This window comes from Cervus canadensis, chromosome 2 (genome assembly GCF_019320065.1).
Source record: "Cervus canadensis isolate Bull #8, Minnesota chromosome 2, ASM1932006v1, whole genome shotgun sequence".
NCBI classification, from domain to species: domain Eukaryota; kingdom Metazoa; phylum Chordata; class Mammalia; order Artiodactyla; family Cervidae; genus Cervus; species Cervus canadensis.
The window spans coordinates 26,333,704-26,359,000 of NC_057387.1; the positions used below are offsets into that span (position 1 = coordinate 26,333,704).

At 40.7% G+C, this 25,297-nt stretch overlaps 1 protein-coding gene across 4 annotated transcripts in view; it reads right to left on the minus strand.

Annotated features, from left to right (window-relative positions):
• The window catches only part of SLC22A15 (solute carrier family 22 member 15), a 98,384-nt gene that overhangs the window by 69,961 nt on the left and 3,126 nt on the right, over positions 1–25,297 (minus strand). For all 4 annotated transcript variants that reach the window (XR_006267700.1, XR_006267699.1, XM_043459858.1 and 1 more), the window contains exon 2: positions 10,024–10,236. Coding sequence is in view for 2 of the 4 variants with exons in the window: in XM_043459858.1 (XP_043315793.1) it covers positions 10,024–10,236 (213 nt within the window). In the remaining 2 variants the exon portion in view is untranslated. The remainder of the gene's footprint in view (positions 1–10,023; positions 10,237–25,297) is intronic.

Consider the following 25,297-nt stretch of genomic DNA (forward strand, 5'->3'; position numbering starts at 1 on the left):
ACAGAGGGATACAGGACACAGGAGAAAGAAAAGGAGAAGGGAAGGAAGGGAAGCAGGAAGCAGACAGAGTTACAGTGTGACAAAGACAGATGGCAGGAGAGAGAGTGACTCACAGACACAAGCAGTGATAAGAAGAGGGATCTGAGGCTACTATCACCGGAAGGTGAGGTAAAGGGCCATCTCAGTCAGCTCTTTATCTCCTCTTTCTCCAAGCTGCTCTAAAGACCTTCAGCACTTGCTAGGGAAGATATTTAATTCCATTTCTCCTGCATCTACCAACTCTCTATTTTGGGAATAGCAGCCCTCTGGGGTCCCTTCCCTTCTTATTCAGTCTCTAGTCAAGCTGTGCTATAGGCGAGCTTCCCAAGAACCAAGGTGCCAGCCACAGGGGACCAGCTGTTGACCAAGTGCCCACTGCTGCTGTCTCAGAGGACAGGTCTAACAGTACTCTCCTTCTTTGTATCAAGGCTTCCTCTGGCATCAGGCATGCAGTGGTTGCTCAATGACATTTGCTAAGAGTGGTGTCCCTCAAGTGATATCTAAAAGGGCTCCTATTAAAGATTTCCGAAGTATTAATTTAATTCAATCCCACTGAAATTTGTTGTGTGTCTACGATGCTGAAGCATGGCGTCACTGTGTTATCTAATTCACTTTAAAGTATTAAGCACATCCAGTGGGACGTTATGCATCAGTATTACTTAGGTCAAGCCTTCGCCCTGGTACCACAAGCATTCTCATCAAGGTTGCATTGTCCAGTGGTGGTCAGCTGGCCTTCTCTTCTGAAAGCCCATTCTCCATCATTGTCTCTATCAACAAAGGATGCTTTGCTTATTCTTGATTAAAATAGTGGCCTGCTGACTAGCAATGATGAATATAAAAAAATGGGCCATCCCTAGTGAAATTAGACAGTCAAGATACACAGATTAGCTCAACATATTTGAAAGATACTCACAGCTTCCATAAATTTTTCAGATAACCCAGTATGTTTTGTACTCTATAGAGGAGATGCCCTAGGTTAAAAGCCCTCTTTGGTCTTGAGCCAATATGAACTCTGGAAAGTTCTCTGTGTTTGAAGCTGTGGGAAGGTAGGTATCTGTACCCTGACTATAGAAAATGGGGGTTTGCCTGTAGTGACCTGCCATGTAAGCAATGTACAGAACACTTATAAAACCAGAGTTTAGACTTCTAAAGCCTGAAAGATTATTTTGAACTTCTCTGAGAATAAGAATTGAGTTAATAAGTTAATAAGTTCACTTATACTTGTGGTGGAATCTGGTCTGAAATCTACTTTCACTATAATGTGGTTAATGGATTTGCTGGAGAGCAGACTTATGGCTTTCACCCATTTCAAAATCCTATGGGGGCAATAAATAGAACCAGAGCTTTTTAGAGAAATGCCTAGTCCCACAGTTAGAGTAGGAAGATGCAAGATAAACCCAGACTCTTGAGAGTCCCTTGGACTGCAAGTCCTGGGTGTTCATTGGAAGGACTGATGCTGAAGCTGAAACTCCAATACTTTGGCCACCTGATGAGAAGAGCTGACTCATTTGAAAAGACTGATGCTGGGAAAGAGTGAAGGCAGGAGGAGAAGGGGACAATAGAGGATGAGATGGTTGGATGGCATCACCAACTCAATGGACATGAGTTTGGGTAAACTCTGGGAGTTGGTGATGGACAGGGTGGCCTGGCGTGCTGTGGTCCATGGGGTTGCAAAGAGCCAGACACGACTGAACAACTGAACTGAACTGAATACAGGAGTGAAAAAAATAATTCAAATAATACCATATTTTTCATCACAAACCATAAAGGCTAGAAGGAAGTGGAACAGGAAATTTTAAATGCCAAAGAAAAAGATTCTAAACCAAGAGTTTTCTAATCAGTGAAAATACGATATGAAGAAGAAATCAAGATAGTCTTGAATAAGAGTAGAATGGAAACATTTACACTAACATACATAAAATAGATAGCCAGTAGGAATTTGTTATATGACTCAGGGAACTCAAACCAGGGCTCTGTGACAACATAGAGGGGTAGGAGTGGGTGGGAATGGGAAGGAGGTTCAAAGGTGGCGGGGGGCGGGGGGGTGCGTACAGATGTATACCTATGGCTGACTCATGTTGATGTACGGCAGAAACCAACACAATATTGTAAAGCAATCATCCTTCAATTAAAAATAATAAATTTTTTTAAAAAGATAGTATTGGATAAAGAAAAACTAAAAAAAAAAAAAAATCTGTCACCATCAGAACTACACTAAAACAATGGCTAATGGAAATTTTCTAGAAAGGAAAAAAAAAAAACAGAAAAGAAGGGATTCTGAAACATCAGGAAGAAAGAAAAACGTAACAAAAAATGGGGATAAATATAACAGACTTTTCTTCTCATCTTGAGTTTTCTAAATTATGTTTCATGGTTGAAGCAAAAATTATAAACTATAATATGGTTCTAAAAATATATAGAAAAATATTTAAGACAATTATAAACGGGAGGGAAAAGGGACATAAGATGAGGTGAAGTTTCTGTTTGTTACTCATACTGGTGATTTGACATTAGTAGACTGTGATAATTTTTTATACACACACACATACACACACACACACACACAATGTAATGCAAACAGCAATCACTAAAATAGCTAGCCAAAGAGATACAGTAAAAAACACTATAGATAAGTCGCCAGAATTCTAAAAAATGTTCAAGTAATCTACCAGAAGGCAGGGAAAATAAAAGAGAAAAATAAACAAAAACTCAGAGAACAAAATAATAATAAAGTGAAAGAGGTAAGCCCTAACATACAAAGAATTGCGTTAAATGTAAATTATTTAAATACACAAATAAAGACAGAGATTGACAGCCTGGATTTTAAAACTTGATCCAGTTATATGCTATCTATAAGAAACCAATTTTATATATCATGATATAGGCAAATTGAAAGTAAAAGGAGGAAAAAATATATATCATACCAAAACTAATCAAAGAAAGCAGGAGTGGCTATAATAATATCAAATAAACCACATTTCAGAACAAGAAAATGATCAGGGGAATTATAAAATAATAAAAAGGTCAATCGTTCAGGTCAGGATTCAAGAAGACATAGCAATCATAAATCCACATACATACAACAAACAACAGAACTATAAAATATATGAAGCAAAAACTGAGAGTAGTAAAAGGAGAACTCAGCACATCCATAATTATAATTGAAGACATAAACACTCCTCTCTTGACAGTTTATAGAAAAACAGAACAGAAAATCAGCAGGGATACATAAGAACTCAACAATACCATCAACCAACGGGATCTCAATAATATTTATAAAGTACTCCACCCCAAAGCAGCAGAATATACATTTGGTTCATGTGCCAATGGAACATACACCAGAGAGAGACCAAATCCCAGGCTATAAAAGAAAACTCAACAAATTTAAAAGAACAGAAATTATCCAGAGAGTGTCCTCTGACTATAAAGGAATCAAACTAGAAATCAAAAAAAGAAAGCTAACAAAAAAATCTCCAAACATTTAGGAAACTAAAGAGCATACTTCTAAATAATCATTGGGTCAAAGAAGAAATCTCAAGAAGAAAAAAAAAAACACATTGATCTAAATAAAAATGAAAATACAATATCAAAATTTGTGGGGCGTAGCTAAAGCAGACCTGAGAGGGAAATTTCCTTTACTAATTGCCTATATTTGCAAAGAGGAAGACTCTCATCAATAGACTACAACCTTTAGAACCGAAAAAAGAGAAACTCAAAGCAAACAAAAGAATATACATTAATAAAAGTGAAAACAGAAAAAAATAATCAATAAAACAAAATGTTGGTTCTTTAAAAAGATCAATAAAATTGACAAAATCCTATCATGACAAGTAATTAAGAAAGGACAGAAATCACCAGTACTGGTATTTTGTTACCAATACTATAACAAAAGAGGATATCATTTCAGACTCTGCAGACATCAAAAGGATAATAAAGTAATACAATACACATAAATTTGAAAACTTAGATGAAATGGATCAATTCTCTGAAAATCACAGACTGCCCCAACTCACAATACAATGTAGATCATTTAATTAGTCTTATATCTTTTGAGAAAACTGAATTCATAATTTTAAAACTCCCCCCAAAAAAAACTAAATACCCAGATAATTTCACTGAAGAATTCTTCCGAATGCTTTAAGGACTACCACTAATTCTACACACTCACTTCCAGAAAACAAACAAGGAGAGAATGTGTTTCAATTCATTTTATGAAGCTTGTATTATCCTGATAGCAACACCAGACAAAGTATAAAACAAGAGAAAGCTAGAGACCAATATCCCTAATGAATACAGAAGCAAAAATCCTTAACAAATTACTAGCAGTTAAAATTCAGCAATACACAAAAAGAAGTACCTACCACGCAGAGATGTAAGGCTGGTTCAGTATTTGAAAATCAAACAGTGCAACCCACCACGTTACAAGGTGAAGAAGGAAAACCACATGATCACCACAACTTATGTAGAATATTACAAAGTGGTATATTTGACAAAATTCAATACATGTTCATGATAAAAACTAATATAATATTGGAATGAAGGGGTTTCAACATAATAAAAAAATATCTACAAACATGAACAGCTAACATTAAACTTAATGATAAAAGGCTGCAGCCTCCCTGAAAGACTGGGAACAATGCACGGATGCCATATTTCCAACAGAGTGCTAGAAGTTCTGGCAGAGCAATAAAGCAACAAAACAAAACACAAAAGCCATGCCGCCTACAAAGGGAAAAATAAAACTGTCCTTATTTTTTATAAAATTATCTAGAAATTTCCAAAGAATCTTCAAAATATTCCTAGAATTAATGAGTTCATAACTACATAGATTAAACATGCAAAAATCAACTGTATTTCTACAAACCAGCAATGAACATACGAACACCAAAATTTAATATACAATACCACTTACAATCGCTCAACAACAAAAAAAGAAGCATTTAGGATAAATCTAACAAAACATGTACAGGACTTAAAAGCTAAAGTCTACGAAACACTGAAATCAAAGAATCCCTAAATAATACATACAGTGTTCATGTATTGGAAGATGTAACAGAGTAAAGATGCCATTTCTCCTCAAACTGATATATAGGTTTAATGCAGCTCCTATCAAAATTGCAAGATTTTCTGCAGGTACAGAAAAAAAGTTATCCTACAATTTACATGGAAAGCCAAAGGAACTAAAATAGCTAAAGCAATCTTGAAAAAGAATAAAGTGAGAGAAACCAATCTATCTGCATAAAAGACTTATCACATAACTAAAGTAATATAACTAAACCTAGTGAGTCTGCAGAGAAGTAAGCTGAGTGAAAAACAGCCAATCCTGAAAGGCCACATGCATGATTGCATTTTTATAATATTCTTGAAATGAGGACATTAAAGTATAGGAGAATAGATCAGTGGTTACCAGGGAAATTGGATAGCGTTTGGGAAGGCGGAAAGTGGGTATGTCTATATATAAATATACACGGCAACAGACTCTTGCGGTGATAGACATGTTCTGTGTCTTAGCCATATCAACATCATTATCCTGGTTGTGATATTATATTATGATTTTAAAAGATGCTACCATTGAGAAAAACTGGGTAAAGCATTCATGGAATTTCTCCCTATTATTTACTGCAACTTCATGTAAATCTACAATTATCTCAAAACAAAAATTGTAATTACTAAAGAGCCAACTCAAAGAGGTTCCTACTGGTAAACTGGGAATAATTTGAGCACCAAAATAATTGAAGGCTATAATAAATTATAAATAGTTGAAAAGACTCCATGGGATTGCAAAGAGTTAGACATGACTGAGTGACTATCACTTTCCCTTTCTTTCAGGAAGCCATTAGTATATACTAATGATAGAGAGAAAGAGAGAAAAATGGAGATAGACAAGCAGACAGATGGACAAGGAAGAAGAGAATGGCTCTTATTTACAGTAGAATCCAAAAAGATGAAAAACAAGAAACAAACCCAAGCTCCTAGATACAGAGAAGAGACTGGTGGTTGCCAGAGGTGGGAGGTGAGGGGACACATGAAATGAGACAAGGGGTCAAAAGGTATAAGCTTCTGATTATAAAATAATTATGTCACAATGATGTTACATATAGCATGGTGATCACAGTTAATACCCTATTGTGCATTTGAAAGTTCCAAAGAGAATAGATCTTAAAAGTTCTCATCACAAGAAAAAAAAAATTTTTCTGTAACCATGTATGGTGAGGAATGTTAACTAGATTTATGGTGATCTCACAATGATAGAAATAGTGAATCATTATGTTGTACACTTGAAACTAATATAATGTTAAATGTCAACTGTACCTCAATTAAAAAAAAAAAAAAAAACAAGTGGCAAAGATGGAAGAAGCACTAGAGTTAATTTTGTAACCATCACAGTCTAGCTTGGTTTATGAAGCTCGATCAACGGAGGCTAAATTGGATGGAGGGGGTTCTGATACACAATAGTAAATTAGCGTAATCTTAGTGACTCAACTCCCCATAGATTGCTTACTTCTTGAAATTAAAAACAAAACAAAACAAAAAAACAGTAACTGTACAGGGGAGAAATCAGGTAATATCTGGCATGGATGGTCAAACATCACCCCAAAAGGGCAGATGAATATTGTGTATCTCTATACGTGATCCCCTGTGGACACAACATTACTTATGTGCTTTTCTAACTGTGGATGCATACCCTGAATGAGGAATCATCAGACAGTTTGAAAATGAAGAACACTCTATTTAAAAGGAAGGTATCATGTATTCTTCAAAAGTATCAATATCATAAAACTGAAAGAAGGGCTAAAGATAAAAAGATACTAAACAGCTATGACAACTAAATGTAGTATGTGATCCTAAACTGAATTCAGTGGAAGAGGGGAAAACTAGTACTATCAAGGATATTACTGGGTCAAATGGGAAAACTGGGGATGGATAGCAGATTTGATAAAACATCAGCGTCTAGATAGTAGATTTGATAAAACATCAGCGTCTATGTTAAACTTCTTGAAGTTGATAAGTGTACTACGGCTTTGAAAGAGAATGTCCTTATTTTTAGGAAATACACACTGAAGTTGTTGTTGTTTAATTGCTAAGTTGTATCCGATATCCGACTCCTGTATGACCCCGTGGACTGAAGCCCACCAGGCTCCTCTGTCCAAGGGATTTTCCAGGCAAGAATACTGGAGGGGGTTGTCATTTCCCTCTCCAGGGATTGAACCTGTGTCTCCTGCACTGGCTGACAGATTCTTCATCACTGAGCCACCTGGGAAGCCCACATACTGAAGCATTTGGTTGTAAAAAAACACCAATGCATGCAGCTTTCAAGTAGCTTTTAAAAATTAAGAAAAGCAGATAGCACCAATGAGGTAAAATTGGTGCTATCAACACCAACTAACAACAGAGGAAACTAAAGGATATAAGAGTAGTCTTTAAACTATTCTTGCAATTTCTGTCATTTTGAAATTATTTCCACATAAAATAATTTTAAAGTCCTTCAGCTTTTGTTAACCAATCAAAAAGAAGTAAGATGTGGATACTAATTTAGATTGAATCAGTCAGTTTAGTCACTCAGTCGTGTCTGGCTCTTTGCGATCCCATGAACCACAGCACACCAGGCTTCCCTGTCCATCACCAACTCCCGGAGCTTGCTCAAACCCATGTCCATCGGATCAGTGATGCCATCCAACCATCTCATCCTCTGTCATCCCCCTCTCCTCCCACCTTCAATCTTGCCCAGCATCAGGGTCTTTTCCAATGAGTCAGCTCTTCACATCAGGTGGCCAAAGTACTGGATTTTCAGCTTCAGTATCAGTCCTTCCAATGAATATTCAGGACTGATTTCCTTTACGATGGACTGGTTGGATCTCCTTGCAGTCCAAGGGACTCTCAAGAGTCTGCTTCAACACCACAATTCAAAAGCATCGGTTCTTCAGCACTCAGCTTTCTTTATAGTCCAACTCTCACATCCATACATGACTACTGGAAAAACCGTAGCTTTGACTAGCTGGATCTTTATTGGCAAAGTAATGTCTCTGCTTTTTAATATGCTGTCGAGGTTGGTCATAACTTTTCTTCCAAGGAGAAAGCGTCTTTTAATTTCATGGCTGCAGTCACCATCTGCAGTGATTTAGATTGGACAGGCCCCTAAAAAGCACAATATTAAGAGCATAGGCTTCTGGGTTAAGACAAATTTGGGTTGAAATCCTAGCTCTCCCCTTACTAGCTGACCTCAAGATGTCTCAATTTCTTCACCTATAAAATGGGGGAAATAATGCTTACTTCATAAACTGAGAGTTAGATGAAACAAGGGCTGTAAAATGTTACAATGCCTGGCCCATTGTTGTCACTGCACAAGGCTACTTGCTATTGTTATAGGTGAGTAGCGGTGATATGCGTGGTGATGGCAGTCATTGCTGTGGTGGCGAGTAAGCCATGGAGACACAAAGGTGACCAAAATAAGGCTTCTGAGCTCAGAGGACTTAAAAATATAGAGTTGAACCATAAACTAGAGTGTGTCATGTAAGTGCAAACAAAATGTTACTGGAACAGAAACAAAAATGCATTTACTTCTGAGCAGTTGGTCAGAAAAGACTCACCAGGGAAGGTGATGGCATGTGAGCGGGAGAGGGTAAGTCAAGATGTCACCGGGCAGAGGAGCCCGTGAATGGTGGGGTTGTCCTAACCGAGGTAAGAGGTGCAGTCTGAGAGCTTGGGGCATGTGTGACAAGCAGGGGAGGCGGAGGGAAATACAGAATGCGGCCGGAAAGTATACTCAGCATTAAGCTGGGGAGGTTAAAGGCCCTGAATGCAACATATAAGGTTTCACTGTGTGTGGTGGGAGAACCACTGGAGGTTTTGGGATAAGGGGTGCTGGACTGTTGTCATGAACACCCCACTGGGCCAGAGTGTCAGTAGGCAAATGGATAGCTTGTGGGACCAGGCAAAGGACACTGAGGATTTCAACATTTTAACAACCAGCTGTGTCCTGGCCCTGCGCCTCTTATTCCAAAGTTTCTCTGCACCAGACTGTGGGCTCAGTTGCTCAGGCATGTCCGACTCTTCGCGCCTCATGGACTGTAGCCCACCAGGCTCCTCTGTCCATGGGGATTCTCCATGCAAGAATACTAGAGTGGGCTGTCATTTCCTTCTCCATATCTCTTGCATCTCCTGCATTGGCTGGGTGATTCTTTACCACTTAGCACCACCAGGGAAGCCCTCACCCAACTATGTAGACTCAGCTTATTTACCTCAGGCTGGCCCAGACGGCGCTTTTGTTACCAGAACCTCCTCGCTATCAAAATCCCCTTGAAGATAAGGCTTCCTGCCCACACTGGGTGGTACCATATCTATTTTTGTTTGTTGTACAGTCAAGGAGCCCCAGGTGTTGCACACACAGGACTGCACTTAAACATGAACTGTTGATATTGAAGGTGAATCATTACACTTCTCTCTTTACTCTGTTGATTTTTGTTGATGTAAGAAAAAGAAATGAAAGTTTTAATTCACTTTTTTTTAAAAGACACGCTAGTCAAAATGGGGTTCTTCTAGAGTTCATGCGTGTGTATTCAGTCACTTCAGTCATATCCGACTCTTTGTGACCCTATGGACTGTAGCCTGCCAGGCTCCTCTGTCCATGGGGATTCTCCAGGCAAGCACACCGGGGTGGGCTGCCATGCCCTCCTCCAGGGGATCAAACCCACATCTCTTATGTCTCCTGCATTGGCAGCTGGGTTCTTCACCACCAGCAGTGCCACCTGGTAGGCCCCTTCTGTTCATGTCTTACTTAATCTAACTAGTTTGGTTAGGACTCACACTTTCCCCATTTGTAGTAAGAAGGAAGAAGAACGTGTTTTCAAAGGATGTTCTTTAACTCTCCAATTCACTAGAAAGCGAGTTGAAGATGGGCTAAAATTTAAATCAACCAGACCACACAGTGGCTCCTGGTGGACCATCCAGTGGTCACAAGGGCCTGTTCCCACCTCCTGCAGTTACCTCGGAGGCGATGGAGGTAAAGCTGCTACTGAAGTGCACATGCTTGTGCATCTCGCTGCCGTTGGCCGTCAGGAGCCAGGCCCCAAGGGCCTGGTCTTCACCAGCCGACTGGTTGCTGTGACTCTGGTTGGGCAGGAGCTCCGCCAGGTCCCAGTGGTACGACGGTGTGGCCCCGACCAGCGCAATGAGGATGGCTTCCGTGGCCACGTAGAGCTGAAAGAGGAAACACACAGAACCATCTAGGCTGAAAATGCAATTAGCAAGCTTACAAACCTTGAATGAGCAGTCTTGCTTCTGTGTCTATAGGAGCTACAGAAATGAGACACTTTAGAAAGAAAGGAGAAAATGGAAGGAAACTTCCTGATCTACTACAAACGAAACCGTCAGCTATTCCATCTGTAAAGCACCCTGTACCTCCTCCAAGGGTTTTTTCCTGCATTTGAGATACATCAGATGTGAGGACACAGCATAGGATGGTTCCACACTCACAGGGAGGAGGGGAGGAGGGATATTACCTGCTCTGACTTAGACTAACATTCTAGTTATTTTCTCCTCAACAGCACACATTAGTTCAGATAAGCAGTTACCAGGGCACAGGAGTGTCCTGGTCTTGGATTCATGATCTAAACAAGAAAACATGTTGTGGCATAGTTAATGTTTCCAAAAACTGTACGTGTGTGTACATATATACAAATCAAAAAGACCACACAGTGGCTCCAGGCCATGTATATATATACATGAGAGAGTTAACTCAGGCAGGTTGATAAGAAGTCCAAGTCTAAGGCCCCTTTAAGGAGGACGCAAACATTCTTTTGCCTTAGACAAGTAGGCCTCATGGGCAGCAGTATCTCTTGTTCAAGGACATGCCCTTTTTTGAGCTTTGGATATACGCTATGAGAGAAGGTCTGGGCAAAATTTTCACAGCCTTAAGGTACTTTTTTCCTATTCTCAGCAGCTACCAGAAAAGTACAGAAGGCTCCGCTTAAACTAGTGAGGCGGGTCCTGTCCTGCCCACTTCCAGGGCCTCTTACTGGAATCTTTCTCTATCCCTGTTACTTTAATAAAATCTGCACAAAGCTCTGAGTGATTGAGACTGCCTTTGGTCCCGGCGTTAAATCTTCTCCGTGGGAGACCACGAATCTGGCAGCACTGATCACCGTTCACCATAAGCCATTGTCTGTGTGTGTGTGTATACACATACACACACATGGGGGAGAAGGACACATGCTCGATTAAAGCAGGGACGCATTATATGCACTTGAGTAGGTACTAAAGTATCCTACACAACTTACAAGATGTAAACAACTCAAAATCCTAGGTACTCACCCAGGCTTTTAGCTGTAATTGTTGTTTAATCTAAACATAGCTTCCCTCTAAAGAAAAAATATTTCATTCCTTCAATCAATGATTATTTACTGAGCATATATGAGATTTGTCACTGAATGTTTTGGGCTTTATGGGTATTCAGAAAGCCATATTGGGTCTGTAAGCTGTTTAGCCCTGTGCAACCTTTTTATGCTATAGATCCATTTTTTTTTTCCATTTAACAACTTTTTATTTTATATTGGAGTATAACTGATGAACAGTCTTGTAATAGTTTCAGGTGGACAGGGATGAGACGCAGTCATACATATTCATCTATCCATTATCCCCCAAACGTCCCCCTATCCAGGAGACCACATAACATGGAGCAGAGTTCCTGTGCTATACAGTAGGACCTTGTTAGTTACCCATTTTAAATATCGCAGCATGTACATGTCCATCCCAAACTCCCTGTTCCTTCCCCCCAGTCCTTCCCCCTGGCAACCATAAGTTCATTCTCTATGAGTCTCTTTCTGTTTTGTAAATAAGCTCATTTGTATCATTTCTTTTCAAATTCTGCATATAAGGATTGTCTTATATTTCTCCTTCTCTACCTGACTTACTATAGATCCATTTTATATTACTCTTGTGATGATTGTTTCAAGTTTAAATTTTATTAGGAAAATACAGGAAGTCTGTTCCACTGTGAAACAATCTTATTCTAGTAGAATACTACTAGAATAAGTAGTAATTATCACTACTTAAAAAAAAGTTTAAGCTAAAAAATTACTGCTATTAACTTAGAACTTAAAGTCTTAAAATACCTTTAAACAGATTAAGTGTTTAAAAAACAAAAGCGTGTGATTTCTGTATAGCACACAGTAACCCCTAACTGGATGGATGAGTTGACCGAGGCATACAAAGGTGGAGAGACTTGCTCACAGATTTATCTCCACTGCCAGGGAACTCCCAGCTCCTTCCACACCATTCTGGAGGGGCATATTCAGCTGTTAAGTGGATAAGCTGAAGCACCAAAGGCAGAGTAATTTATCACAAGCAGATGATGGAATTACTGTCAAGGAAAGAGAAAAGAAGTCATGACAGTGTGTGTGTCATAACAGAAAGCTAAAACCCAAGATGTGATTTCTCCCCTGCCTGCCAAGGCTACGAGGGTGCAAGCAGTCCCAACCTATCGTGAGTCCAATGGCTGTGGGCCTCTGGAGATGCACAAAGCCGCCACAGGTCAGCCTGTGTGTGACTTACTGTAAATGCAGAGGAAAACACGTTTCTAGACTTATATTGCTTCTTGGCCCCTATTTGCATATTATTAAGGAAGTTTTCAGAACAGGAGGCAATCAGCTTACAAAAATGAAAACCTTAATAATTGCAAGAACAGACAGATTACGCATTTAGCAGCAGCTATAATTACAAAGCCACTTGCACCCGTTTTAGTAACTGCCCTTCCTGATTACAACCTGCTGAAACTTAATTCATGGGTAAAGAAATGAAAAAAATACAGCAAAGGGAACTCAGGAGATGAGGCAAAACACATGTTCTGGTAATGCACAGCCTCCAATCCAGCAAAGCTAACTAATGGTATTTTCTCTCTAAATATGCTCTTTTCTGCTTTGATTTGTACCAATGACTTTTCCTGGAAAGCAGTTTCTCCTGCTGTCAATGTCTGAATCTTTCCCCACCTCTGAGATGTAACTCAGATACCCCTCCTCCACCCCACCTCCTACCACCTTCCCTCCAATCCCCTAGAAGCCTTCTCCTGTTTCCACTCACCCTGAAAACTCGATCGAGACCTTTCTTAGAACCCATATCATTTTCTTCACTGCACTATATATTTATGTATTTGCTTTAGTTTCTTCTATTGAAATACACTCTCTGAGGGCAGGGTCTACATCAGATTCACCTTCAGGCTCCTGAAGCAAGAAACTAAGGGCCCAAATAGATGATATCACACATTCAACAAGTCAATGGATGAATGAATGACCAGAATGGGAACACTAATAATAGCAGCAAGCACTTCTCTAACTATATAACAGGCACCATTCTAAGTGCTTGTTGAAAATACATTAATGCATCTTATTTTTATCCAGATTATTCTAGGGTAAGTAATGTTCCAGGTAAAGGAGGAAATCCTCCAAAGGGTCCTCTAATCTGAGGCACATTTCACTGTGGAGGCTATCATTCCTGGAAGAAACTACAATGTGCAGAAAAGACTTAAAAAACAAAAGAGGTGGAGCGGATACGTGACACAGGGATGTAACACAGGGGGCAGTAAAACCTGGTTAACTGGTATTATCTGTATCATTCTTATCATTCTGCAGGTTGATGAAATACTTCCCCCTTTCTCACTCTCTCTGCCCTCCTTCTACCTCTCCACAATGTTTTCGTCACCCCCACACGCGCACACACACCCCCCCTCAGGGAACACACAGGGCCACGGCTCTGTGTCACCAGAGGGTCAGAAACACGCAGCTCTTCCTCCGGTGCCACTTCCTCCACCCCACCTCCTACCACCTTCTCTCCGCTCCAGTTCCTCCAGAAGCCCCCTCCTGCTTCTGCTCACCCGCTAAAGATGCATCTAGGCCCTTCTTAGAACCCGTATCATTTGCTTCACTGCGTTATACTTATGTATAACACGGTATCAGCCTTTCTGTCTTTGACACAGATGGCCACCTGGCTTTGCTGAGTAAAAGAGACCGAGTAGCCTGGCAGCTACGACACTGCATGACGCATGCTAACTATGAAAGGTGACAGGGATACAAGGGTTAGGTAAAAGTGGAGATGCCTAAACTCTGCATGTAGATTACTGTTAGGTCCTTTACACGAGAGCCACAGACATGGGACACATGGTCCTATGAAGTCAACGATGGTTTAGCCCTTAGCTATTCAGAGGGATGTGCCACCTACACAAGAACACAGAGTGGTTTTCCTCGGTTTGCCTTCTTCAGCTGTGACAGTGTCCCAGAGCTCTCATCCTGCTTCTTCCCCAGGGGACAAACACTCTCCTGTCTTCCCTCTGCTGTGACACGGTGCACATTCACCATATAGCCTTGTCTAGAGAATCACACCCATCTACAGATGGGCCTTAAGGCCATGATGAAAAACCACCATCCACTCTCCCTCGGAGTGGGACTAACAACATCTCAAATAAATCATTATCCTCACTAGTGCTACCTCCAGGGAAGGAAAACAAGTGCCACAGATGGCAGGATTGTTGTTTCCCTCTCAGTATAATTATAATTAGAAAAGTGACTAAGATGCACTGGGGGATTGAAATTTTAAAAGTTTCAAAAAGTGAACGTTTTAGAAGTAATTTTATACTAACAGCATTATAAGCTTTTATCATGCTCAGGAAACAAAAAATGTCTCCCATAAATTATCTCATCACAATATCTTGTGCTGTGATGTCATGGTAAATGTGATGTTTATGTTCTAAGTAGGAAAGATGAGCCACAGGACGATTATGTAACACACTAATGGCAAAACCATGATGAGACTGGGAGCCACCCAACTTTGAGGCCAGAACTTTTTTCAGAGAAAAAGTTGGGAGAGGGGAAACAAAGGTGACTTCATGGTGGTCATCACTGTTAATATTTTATGCACTTAGTACTCAGTTATCTAATTGACTCCACCAAAAGCATTATACGAGCATGACCACATCACGAAGGCAGCACTAAATGCCCATGGCCCAGCACAAAGTAGGTGTTCAATAAACATCTGTGGGGTGGCTTACTGATAATACTTTTTTTGGTCACATCACACAGCTTTGTGGGATCTTAGTTCCCCAACCAAGGATCAAAACAGTACCCCCTGCACTGGAAGCAGAGAGTCATAAACAATGGACCACCAGGGAATTTCCTAATACTATTTTTTAAAATGTTTATTTTATTTTTTGGCAGCACTGGGTCTTCATTGCTGCATGAGTGCTTCTCATTACGGGGGCTTCTCTTGCTGCAGAGTGTGGGCCCTAGAGCGCGGGCTCAGGAGTCGTGGTGCACCTGTTTAGCTGCCCTGAGGAATATGGGGTCCTCCCGGGCCAGGGGTGGAACCTGTGTCCCCTACAATGGCAGGCAGATTCTTAACCACTACACCACTAGGGAAGTCCCACTGACACTATTTTTTGTGTTTACAAATTTTAATTATGCTCTAAATAACTGGTGTCTCTAAGTCCCATTTCTTCCCCAACGCTTATCTACATAATGCCATCAGATTGGTCTCCTTGACACAGTCTTCATGAAACTCTTCTGGTTAAATCATATTAATGGATAAATAATAGATGTCCGAGCATCCAGATCTCCACCACTTTGCACAATTGCTACCTTGCCCACATTCGAGCTTTCTGAACTAGCCTGTTGAATTCCCCAAACAGGACTTTTCACGGTGTGCTGTGAAAAGTATATGGAATCTGTACACTTGAGTCTGAACTGCAGCTCTCGTAAATTTCCAGCAAATCAAAACCTTTCTAAACTTCATGTTTCCTTCTGGTAAGACTGGACACTGGCAGTACATCTTTATCTAACTCATTCATATCTAGCTAGCCTATTCTGAAGGTCAAAGGGGATATTTCTTTAGCCAACAATGTAGAGTAAATCATATAGCTCCATCCAAATAGCACCTATCAGAGCCTCCCAAACTCTACCTTGCAGAGACTGATTCTGTAGGCCAGGAAAGAACCTGAGATTCTGTTTTTCTAACAAGCTCTGGTGACATCAGTGTTGATGGCTTGGGCCACACCTTGTGTAGGTGGTCTAGGGGTCTAGGGTCTAGGGTATGCCCTCTTCTATACTTTCTCCAAAGCTATGTCTTCCCACCTGTAATGACCTTCCTGCTTCTCTCTAAACCCAACCTTCAAAGTTTAGCTTGAGCTCAGTCTCCTGAAGTTTCAACAAATCACTCTGGACCACACTGATGTCTTTTTTTTAATTAATTTATTTTTTAATTGAAGGATAATTGCTTTATAGAATTGTGTTGTTTTCTGCCAAACATCAATGTGAATTAGTCACAGGTATACATATGTCCCCTTCTTTTTTTAATGTCTAAAGCATTCAATGGCTCTATTAGTTACTGGGAAAATATTATTTTGCATCATTATTTAAAAACAGTATAGTTAGTTACCTTTCCCTTTGCTAATGATTGATCATCTTCTGAAGAAAAGGAACCCTGACTTGTACTTCTATATCCTTTTAAGAAAACCAACACACACAAAAAAAAGAAAACAAAAACCAACACACTACTGTGTGTGTAACAGTCTAAGATATATTTTGCTAATGAAATCCTTGCATAATGTGGCATAGAAAATGACAGTGGGTTAAAAACCAGTAATTCTGAGACCAGCCACTAATTAAGATTTTGGACACATATTTGATATGCATCTGCTTCACTCTCAATCTCCCAAATTAAATGGAAATGCCACCACCTGACCAACTCCCTTCTGTTACTTTAGTTTACTTTTTAAAAGAATGTTAGTGAGCACCAACACTTCACAACACAGTGTACCATGAGCCTTGGGTGATCACAATGATGAATAAGAAACAGTTGTTTTCTTCTGAGCACATACATTCAGGTGAGGACAACAAACATGCCCAAAAATATAAATACAAGGCACATCTAGCAAATGCTCTATTAGCTAGAGTAGAAATGAAATTAATGAGAGCACAAAGAAAGCAGATGTGAATTCTAACTCAGGGAATAAGAGAAAGGTTGCAAATGTGACATCCGAGCTAGGCAGGGAAAGACTGGGAGGGGTTTAGTCAAAACAAAAATCAAGGAAGAGGGAGAAGGCAATGGCAACCCACTCCAGTACTCTTGCCTGGAAAATCCCATGGACAGAGGAGCCTGGTAGGCTGCAGTCCCTGGGGTCGCTGCAAGTCAGACACGACCGAGAGGCTTCCCTTTCACTTTTCACTTTCATGCATTGGAGAAGGAAATGGCAACCCACTCCAGTGTTCTTGCCTGGAGAATCCCAGGGATGGGGGAGCCTGGTGGGCTGCCGTCTATGGGGTCGCACAGAGTCGGACACGACTGAAGCGACTTAGCAGCAGCAGCAACAGATACCTCTTGTTCAACAATGCAAATATACTTAACTGTACATTTAAAAATGGTTAAGATGGGAATTCCCTGGCAATCCAGTAGTTAGGACTCTGTGCTCTCACTCCTGAGGGCACAGGTTCAATTCCTGGTCAGGCAACTAAGATCCCACAAACCAAACAGCACAGCCAAAAAATAAATAAACAAAAACTAAATTAAAATGGTTAAGATGGTAAAAAAAAAAAAAAATCAAGGAAGAAGGATTCCCTGGTGGCTCAGTGGTAGAGAATCCACCTGCCAATGCAGGAGACACAGGTTCTATCCTTGATCCCGGAAGATCCGACATGCCTCAGAGCAGCTGAGACCAAGGGCCACAGCTCCTGAGCCTGCGCTCCAGAGCCTGGGAGCGACAACTCATAAGCCCATGTGCCGAAACTAGAGAAGAGCCCGAGCAGCAGTGAGGACCCAGCACAGCCAAAATGAAAAATAAAATTACTTTTTAGAAACCAGGAAAATAATCCTTAAGCCAAAGAAGAAGTCCAATCAGAGCCAGGAAAATAAAGAACATATTCTTAGTGTTCTTTGAAGAAGTAGTACAGGGCAGGCTCAGCTTTTGCCAAACTTCAGTCATCTGAGGAACCCCAGCTGCAAGAGTGCTACCTGACCATTTCTGTTTTTTATTATTTACTTAAGGGTCTGTTTTTAAAGTGACTCAAATTTTTTAACTTAAGTAAACTCACAGAGAAATAAAATTGCATATCAATACAAATATAACCATCCAGACGTAACTATAAACACCCTGTTACAATGTAAGTGTTAGCTAGTATATTTTTATTTAAGGTAGGACACAAGAGATATTTGGGGGCAAGTGTTGCCAGGGAGGGGTGAAGGCAAAGGAGCGGCCGTTGGTTTTCATGCTCAGAAGGTTGGGGTCAGTGCTTTTGTGCCTCACATCCACTGTCACGTCTTTGCCTCATCTGGACCTGCTTCTGATCTATACTCCCCTGGACCCTCCTTCAGCTGCTCTGATTCCTGGGCCAGACGTGTGTTTCGTTCCATGATAGCATTTGCTTCATCAAGGTTGCAGGCCGTGAGAATGACACTGATTCCAATCAATTCTGATGGGCTCCAGGCTGCCTTCCCTGCAGACTTCAAGCTCCAGCTTCAAACACAGAGACAACAGCCTTACAGAGACTGCCAAATCAGCTCCCACAATGGTATACGGTCAAATCCTCAGAACGAATTATTCACCGATACATATATAACCGTATACATATATACAACACAGATACACGCATATATACAAACATATATCCCTATTTAGGAGTCCTGTTTCCTGTTTCTCTGGTTGAACTATGACCAACACAACCTTAGACAAACATGGCAAAATACAGGCATTTACTAAACCTGGAAGTAAGTATACGTGTGTTCGTGATATTATTCTCTGTATTCCATTTGAAATGTTTCATAATTTTTAAATTTTTTTTTTTTTTTTTTACAAAAAATGAGTAATAGGAGAGTTCCCAGGTTGCCTAGTGGCTAAGATCCTAGGCTTTCACTGCTGTGGCCTGGGTTCAATACCTGATGGGAAACTGAGATCCTGCAAGCCACATGGCATAGCCAAAAACAAAAAAAGAAAATGAATAATAAATGCAATAAAAACAGAATAATGCTCTACAATCCTAACTAGGTAATGTTTTTATACAAAGTCTGAACATTTCTTAATTCTGGTTCAGTCCCTTTGTTAAAAGAGGTATTTGCTAATGTTTTGAGAAGTGCTACCACTTTATTCTTAAATAAACAAAAGGATTCAAGGATTCAAAAGGGAGTAACCCTCTTATTTTATGCATTAATGCTATTTAATAATATTTCCATATACCACCTAAATCTACCATGCAGTCCATTCCTTGGGATGTCAGAGAAGGCAGAAAGCTGGAAGATCAGAAATAAATGATACAGTGGTTGCCAGGGCTTAGGAAGGAGAAATAGGCAGAGCACAAAGGATTTTTAAGGTAGTAGAAAGACTAAATATGATACTATAATAGTAGATACATGTCGTTATAAATTTGTCCAAGCTCATAAAATGTACAACACCAAGGGGGAAACCTAAAGTAAACTGGAAATACTGGGTGAGGATGTATCAGTTTAGTTTCAGCAGTTGTAACAAATGTACCACTCTGATGGGGGATGCTGATAACGGAGAAGGCTGTATACATTCAGGTCTTCCCTTGTGGCTCAGACTGTAAGGAATCCGCCTGCAGTGCAGGAGACCTGAGTTCAATCCCTCGGATGGGAAGACCCCTAGAGAAGGGAATGTCTATGGCAACCCACTCCAGTATTCTTGCCTGGAGATACAGGGGAAACCTTTGTACCTTCTGCTCAACTTTGCTGTGAACCTAACACTTCTCTAAAAAATAAAGTCTACATAATTCTATGCTAAAAAAAATAACTGATGTAGAGTAATATAGAATCAAGAACAGAAGTGAGAGGATATCCCTGAAAAGAAGGCAGAGGTATGTTTCCCTCTTGGACACTGTGGAGAAACATAGACAAGAATAAAAAATTAATTCTGAAGTTAAAGGAAAGGATGTTTAGGAAGTTTACACCCGTAACCTCCATCTCATCCATCAAGCTGAGACAAAGAACATCTGGGGGAAATGAGAGGAACCAAATCATCAGAAATTTGGGCTTAAAAAGAGTGGTAAAACTGACTGGAAGAAGTGAAGGCCTGAGTCAAAGGATGACCCAAAAGTCATGAGTTTCAGAACACTGAAAAAGGAAACCAACCAATCTACATTTGCAACAAAAGAGAACTGAATAAGCAAATTATGACATGGCCACACATTGGGACACCATGCTGCAGCCATTAAAAAATACGGGGTTGTTCATCTGTGAGTGCAGTAAGACATTCACAACATTATTGAGAGACAAAATCAGGTCCAGATAAAATTTTTTGCACAAAAGACAAATGTACATGTTTATATAATACAAAGTCAGGAAGCTCATCTATATGCCAAAGGGTAAGGATATTTTACTTCTGGGTGGCAGAAGTTCTGGTAATTTTTTTCCTACATTTTCTCTTTTTTCTACAGCCACCATATACTATTTGTTGAGCACCATACAATTCCCGTTAGTGCAGACGTTAGGTTCTGCTAAGTGTTTGGTCAAGGAAACAAGAAAGGAGATTTCTAAGCTGTGTGTGTCTTTGGATTTGATGGCTCCTTCTTCTAAGGCTGGAGAAGGAAATGGCAACCCACTCAGGTATTCTTGCCTGGAGAGTCCCATGGGCGGAGGAGCCTGGTGGGCTACAGTCCACGGGGTCGCAAAGAGTCGGACACGACTAAGCTACTTCACTTCACTTCACTTCTTCTAAGGCAGCCTCTAGCTGTGGGGATGAATCAAGCCAGTGTTCTGACAATCCCAAAGTCAACACTAACACAAAGCCAACTAATTGATGGGCAGAGGGCAATTTTAAGAGGTTCTGACCTTGCAAAACAAATGAATTAAACTTTCATGACCCAGCCATTTCCAAGAGCACAAGGAGAGCTGAGGGGTCAACGGCATGAGTTGGCTCAGCCACCTCTCGGCAGTGTCACAGCCTTTAAGTCTAGTGTTTATACTGTCATATTCACACTGCCTGGCTTCATAGTTTAAATGACTTTTCTGTGCTGTCTTAGAGTGTAACACCTTCTCTCAGGGCGTCTATCAATCAGCTGCAAGTAGCCCTGGCCAGCAAGCTGCTGGTGGCTTGGGTGCTACAATGATGTCAGTTGCTTCCCAAGGCGCATCCTAGCTCTTGAGATGCTCCAGGCTCTAAGGAGCTCCCTTGGGAAGTTCCCCTGGAGAAGGGATAGGCTACCCACTCCAGTCTTCTTGGGTTTCCCTTGTGTCTCAGCTGGTAAAGAATCCGCCTGCAATGCAGGAGACCTGGTTTCAATCCCTGGATTGGGAAGATACCCTGGAGAAAGGAAAGGTTGCCCACTCCAGTATTCTGGTCTGGAGAATTCCATGGACTTTATAGTCCATGGGGTAGCAAAGAGTGGACACAGTTGAGCGACCTTCACTTTCACGCTTTCTGGAGGCCTCCTGGTATCTCCACATCCTCCCCAAATGGAAACAGGAGGGTCTGATAATCGGCAGCTTCCTCTGCTTTACACCAGGGGGCAGTGTCTGTCTGTAGACAAGTTTTCATGAACTCATACTGGGGACAAGAGTAACTATGGTCTCCTTGACCTACCATCACCCATTCACCTAAACTGATGGAAGGAACACCAGGCAAAGTTCCTTAGATTATCATCCAAGCTCTCAGCCATTGTCTCAAGGCAGACAGAACTAAATTTGAGGGTAAGTGTGGCATAAAACTGGCTCAGACTAGCAGAGATCTCTGGTAGATGGTCCCATGTCTTAGGAGTCCTGACAAAAGCTCTAATGCCACAGGTTCTCATCATGGCTGAACACCAGGGGGTGGTGAGAATTCCTTGGGCCCTAAGGGATGGTCTTTAGTGATTGCAATCCAATAAGGTCTTCCCTAAGGTTTATGACGTGGACTGTATCACTCACTTATGGTTGAGAGGTTAGAACCATAAGCTATCCACCTCAGTGACACCTCATGGAAAGGCAGTCTTCCTATGAATCTCCTGGGGAGAAGGGACATAAAGATAATACTAGCAGGTAGGAGCCATGAGATGGGATGATGTTCTACACAAAAGTTCAATAAAGCATCCTGAACAAAACCCACTCTTCCTCCTGAGTATTTACTTTTTGCTCAGTTGCTTTAGTCACATCAGACTATTTTGTGACCCCACAGACTGCAGCCCACCAGGTTCCTCTGTCCATGGGATTCTCTAGGTAAGAATACTAGAGTGGGTTGCCATGCCCTCCTCCAAAGGATCTTCTTGACTCAGGGATCAAACTCGGGTCTCCTGCACTGCAGGCAGACTCTTTTACCACTGAGCCACAGGGGAAGCCCCACTCCTGAGTAGTAAATGACCACAACTCACAGTCATAATGGGTTAAAGGAAGAGCAATAAAAGAGTGAATTGTTATTCTCATATTGCAACATCCTCTCCTAGATATGCAGATCTTCTTTTACCATTTTAATTTTTTAAAAAAATTTTTGACACAGAAAAGTGGAACAAATAAAAATGATTCATGAACCCACCACCACAATTAACTAGTGGCAATTTATCATATTTGTCTTAGATTCTAATAATACAATATTACAGATACAGAGGAAATCTCCTTTGTATCCATCCCTTCTCACATCCCCTCCCTTCCTTCCCAAGAGGGAAGGAATTGTGTGTTGATCTTTCTACTTCATGTTTATGCTTCTACATTGTTCATATACATTCATAAGCCACATAGAGTATTGTTTCCTAATTTTTAAAAATTTGTTATGAGAGTATGTTTCACATTGTATACATCACACTGGTTTTTTTTTTTCATTTCACATTGTGCTTTAAAAGATTCATCCAAAAAAACAAATAAATAAAAGATTCATCCATGTGGCCATGTGTAGACCTAGTGTGTTCATTTTACCTGTTATATTCTATCAAATTTAAATCACATTTTAATTATCCAGTTCCTTTTGAAGTCGCTCAGTCGTGTCCAACTCTTTGAGACCCCATGGACTATAGCCTACCAGACTCCTACATCCATGGGATTCTCCAGGCAAGAATACTGGAGTGGGTTGCCATTTCCTTCTCCAGGGGATCTTCCCGACCAAGGGATTGAACCCAGGTCTCCCGCATTGCAGGCAGATGCTTTACCCTCTGAGCCACCAATCACTTAGGTGGTTACTAGTTTTTATCATTACAAACAGTGCTGCAATAAACATCCTACACATATCTGCTAATGCACAAGCTCAAGAGATATTATCACACATATACCAAGGAGTCCAACGCTGGTTGTAATTTTACTAAGCAGAGCCAAATTGTTCTCTAAGTGGGATACTTTCTACTTCTCATTTTCATCACACTTGCATTGTTAGATTATTAAATATTTGCTAACCTGATAAATGTGAAATCATATTTTATAGTTATTTTAATATGCCTGTCCTAGATGACCAATGAAGGTAGACATCTTTTTATGTGTTGACTATTATAGTTTCCTCTTCTGCAAAATATCTGTTCAGTCATTCCACTTTCTAAAGCACCATGAAAAGATATTTATTGCATGAATGATATGAAAATACTGGCAGCTTTAGGAGCTGAAAAGTATCGTTGAGGTTATCAAGAGTTTATATAAAAATAATGCACTCCAAAACACCAGAGTACTGTATCTCAAGCTGAGGTTCACAGCAGCATCTCAATTCTGCAGGTGAAACGAAGGCTTATTACAGGTTACATGTTCCTGTTGATTAATGGGTGTTTTAAATTCTGTGCAAATTATACCACAACCTATGATTCATAATCCTGAGCAAAACGAGGGAGCTGAAATCTCTGACTCAGAACAAAGAAGTAGGGTCCTTTTCTACTTTATGTCCAAAAGGATCAAGAAGCAAAGATTTGTATTCCAACTTTCCTCTAAATGGTCTGGCAAATAAGCACACACAAACACAAAACAGTGATGACAACATCAACTTTGAATCATGATTAGAAAATAGAAATGGTAATAAAGTAAATAGAATTACTCATTTTAATATTACAAATATTTACCGCCTACCCAAAGGAAGGCGAGGCTTCCTACATGGCACAGTGGTAAAGAATCCAGCTGCCAATACAGGAGATGTAAGAGACGCAGCTTGGATTGGGAAGAGCCCCTGGAGTAGGAAATAGCAACCCACTCCAGTATTCTTGCCAGGAAAATCCCATGGACAGAGGAGCCTGGTGGGTTACAGTCCATGGGGTCACAAGGAGTTGGACACGACTGAGCGCACACAAAGGAGGATTTGTATATTTCGGGGGTGGGTAAGAATTTTTCTAGCTAAAAAAGTAGAAATCTCATTGCTTGTTTATAACACAACTAATTTCACAAAAAGCAATTTTTCTCCTCTAGATTTCTGCTTATGAAAAAGTGGGCTTCCCCGATGGCTCAGAGGGTAAAGATTCCATCTGCAATGCAGGAGACACTAAAACCAAGTATCCTTATTGTGACAGGGCATGTGATCCCATCATGATGATAAGAAATCTACAAAATCTGCTTTTATTCTCTATGTATTGGATAGTTGACCACTATGGGGATTCCAGAGATTGTGTTTGCAAAGCCAGTGAAGGTAGGTCTCCCAGCCAAAGGAAATTGGATATTGAGAAAATGTTTGAGGAATTACATGATGGTATCTACAATCTAAGAAAACAGTTAACCTAAAGACCTTTAGAGGTGGTTTATAATTTGGTTTTGTCCTCTCAGTTTTAACTTGGATGTGTTTGAAGTACAGGGAGTTCATTTAAAAAAAAAAAAAAATGATCCTAGAAAGAAGAAAATGCAAAGGGATCTGCAAGGTTTCCATCTTTGTCCCTCTAGCTTGGGGTTTCTTGGATGGAGCTGGTCATCACCAAACCACAGACACAGAAAAGACTCCTGCTGAGGCAGTGGCCCTCTCCCCAACCCCACCCCAGTCCCTCTCCCTGGCAGTCCACAATATGCAGTCTTCATGTGCAGGACTCCCCGTCTCGGGCAGGGCTGCTAAACCATTGGTCTGTACCCTCACTGAGCACTGGAAGACAAGGGCTTCAGTTTTAAAAGCAGACAAGCCATCAGCCTCCTTCCATTAAAGTCAATCAACTCTAAAAATGGCTACTTTTCCCTCTGGTAGCGACAGCGACCCCCACATGAATGATGAAAGCATCGCATTACAACTGTGTTATGGGGCTCTCCAGTTCTCACACTCTGCAGGCCAGCTCCCCTAGCCCAAATCATCAAGCCTACCAACTAGACTTGGTAGAATGGGCTCTGGGAAGCTCCACTCTCATATCCAGGATAGCTATGAGTG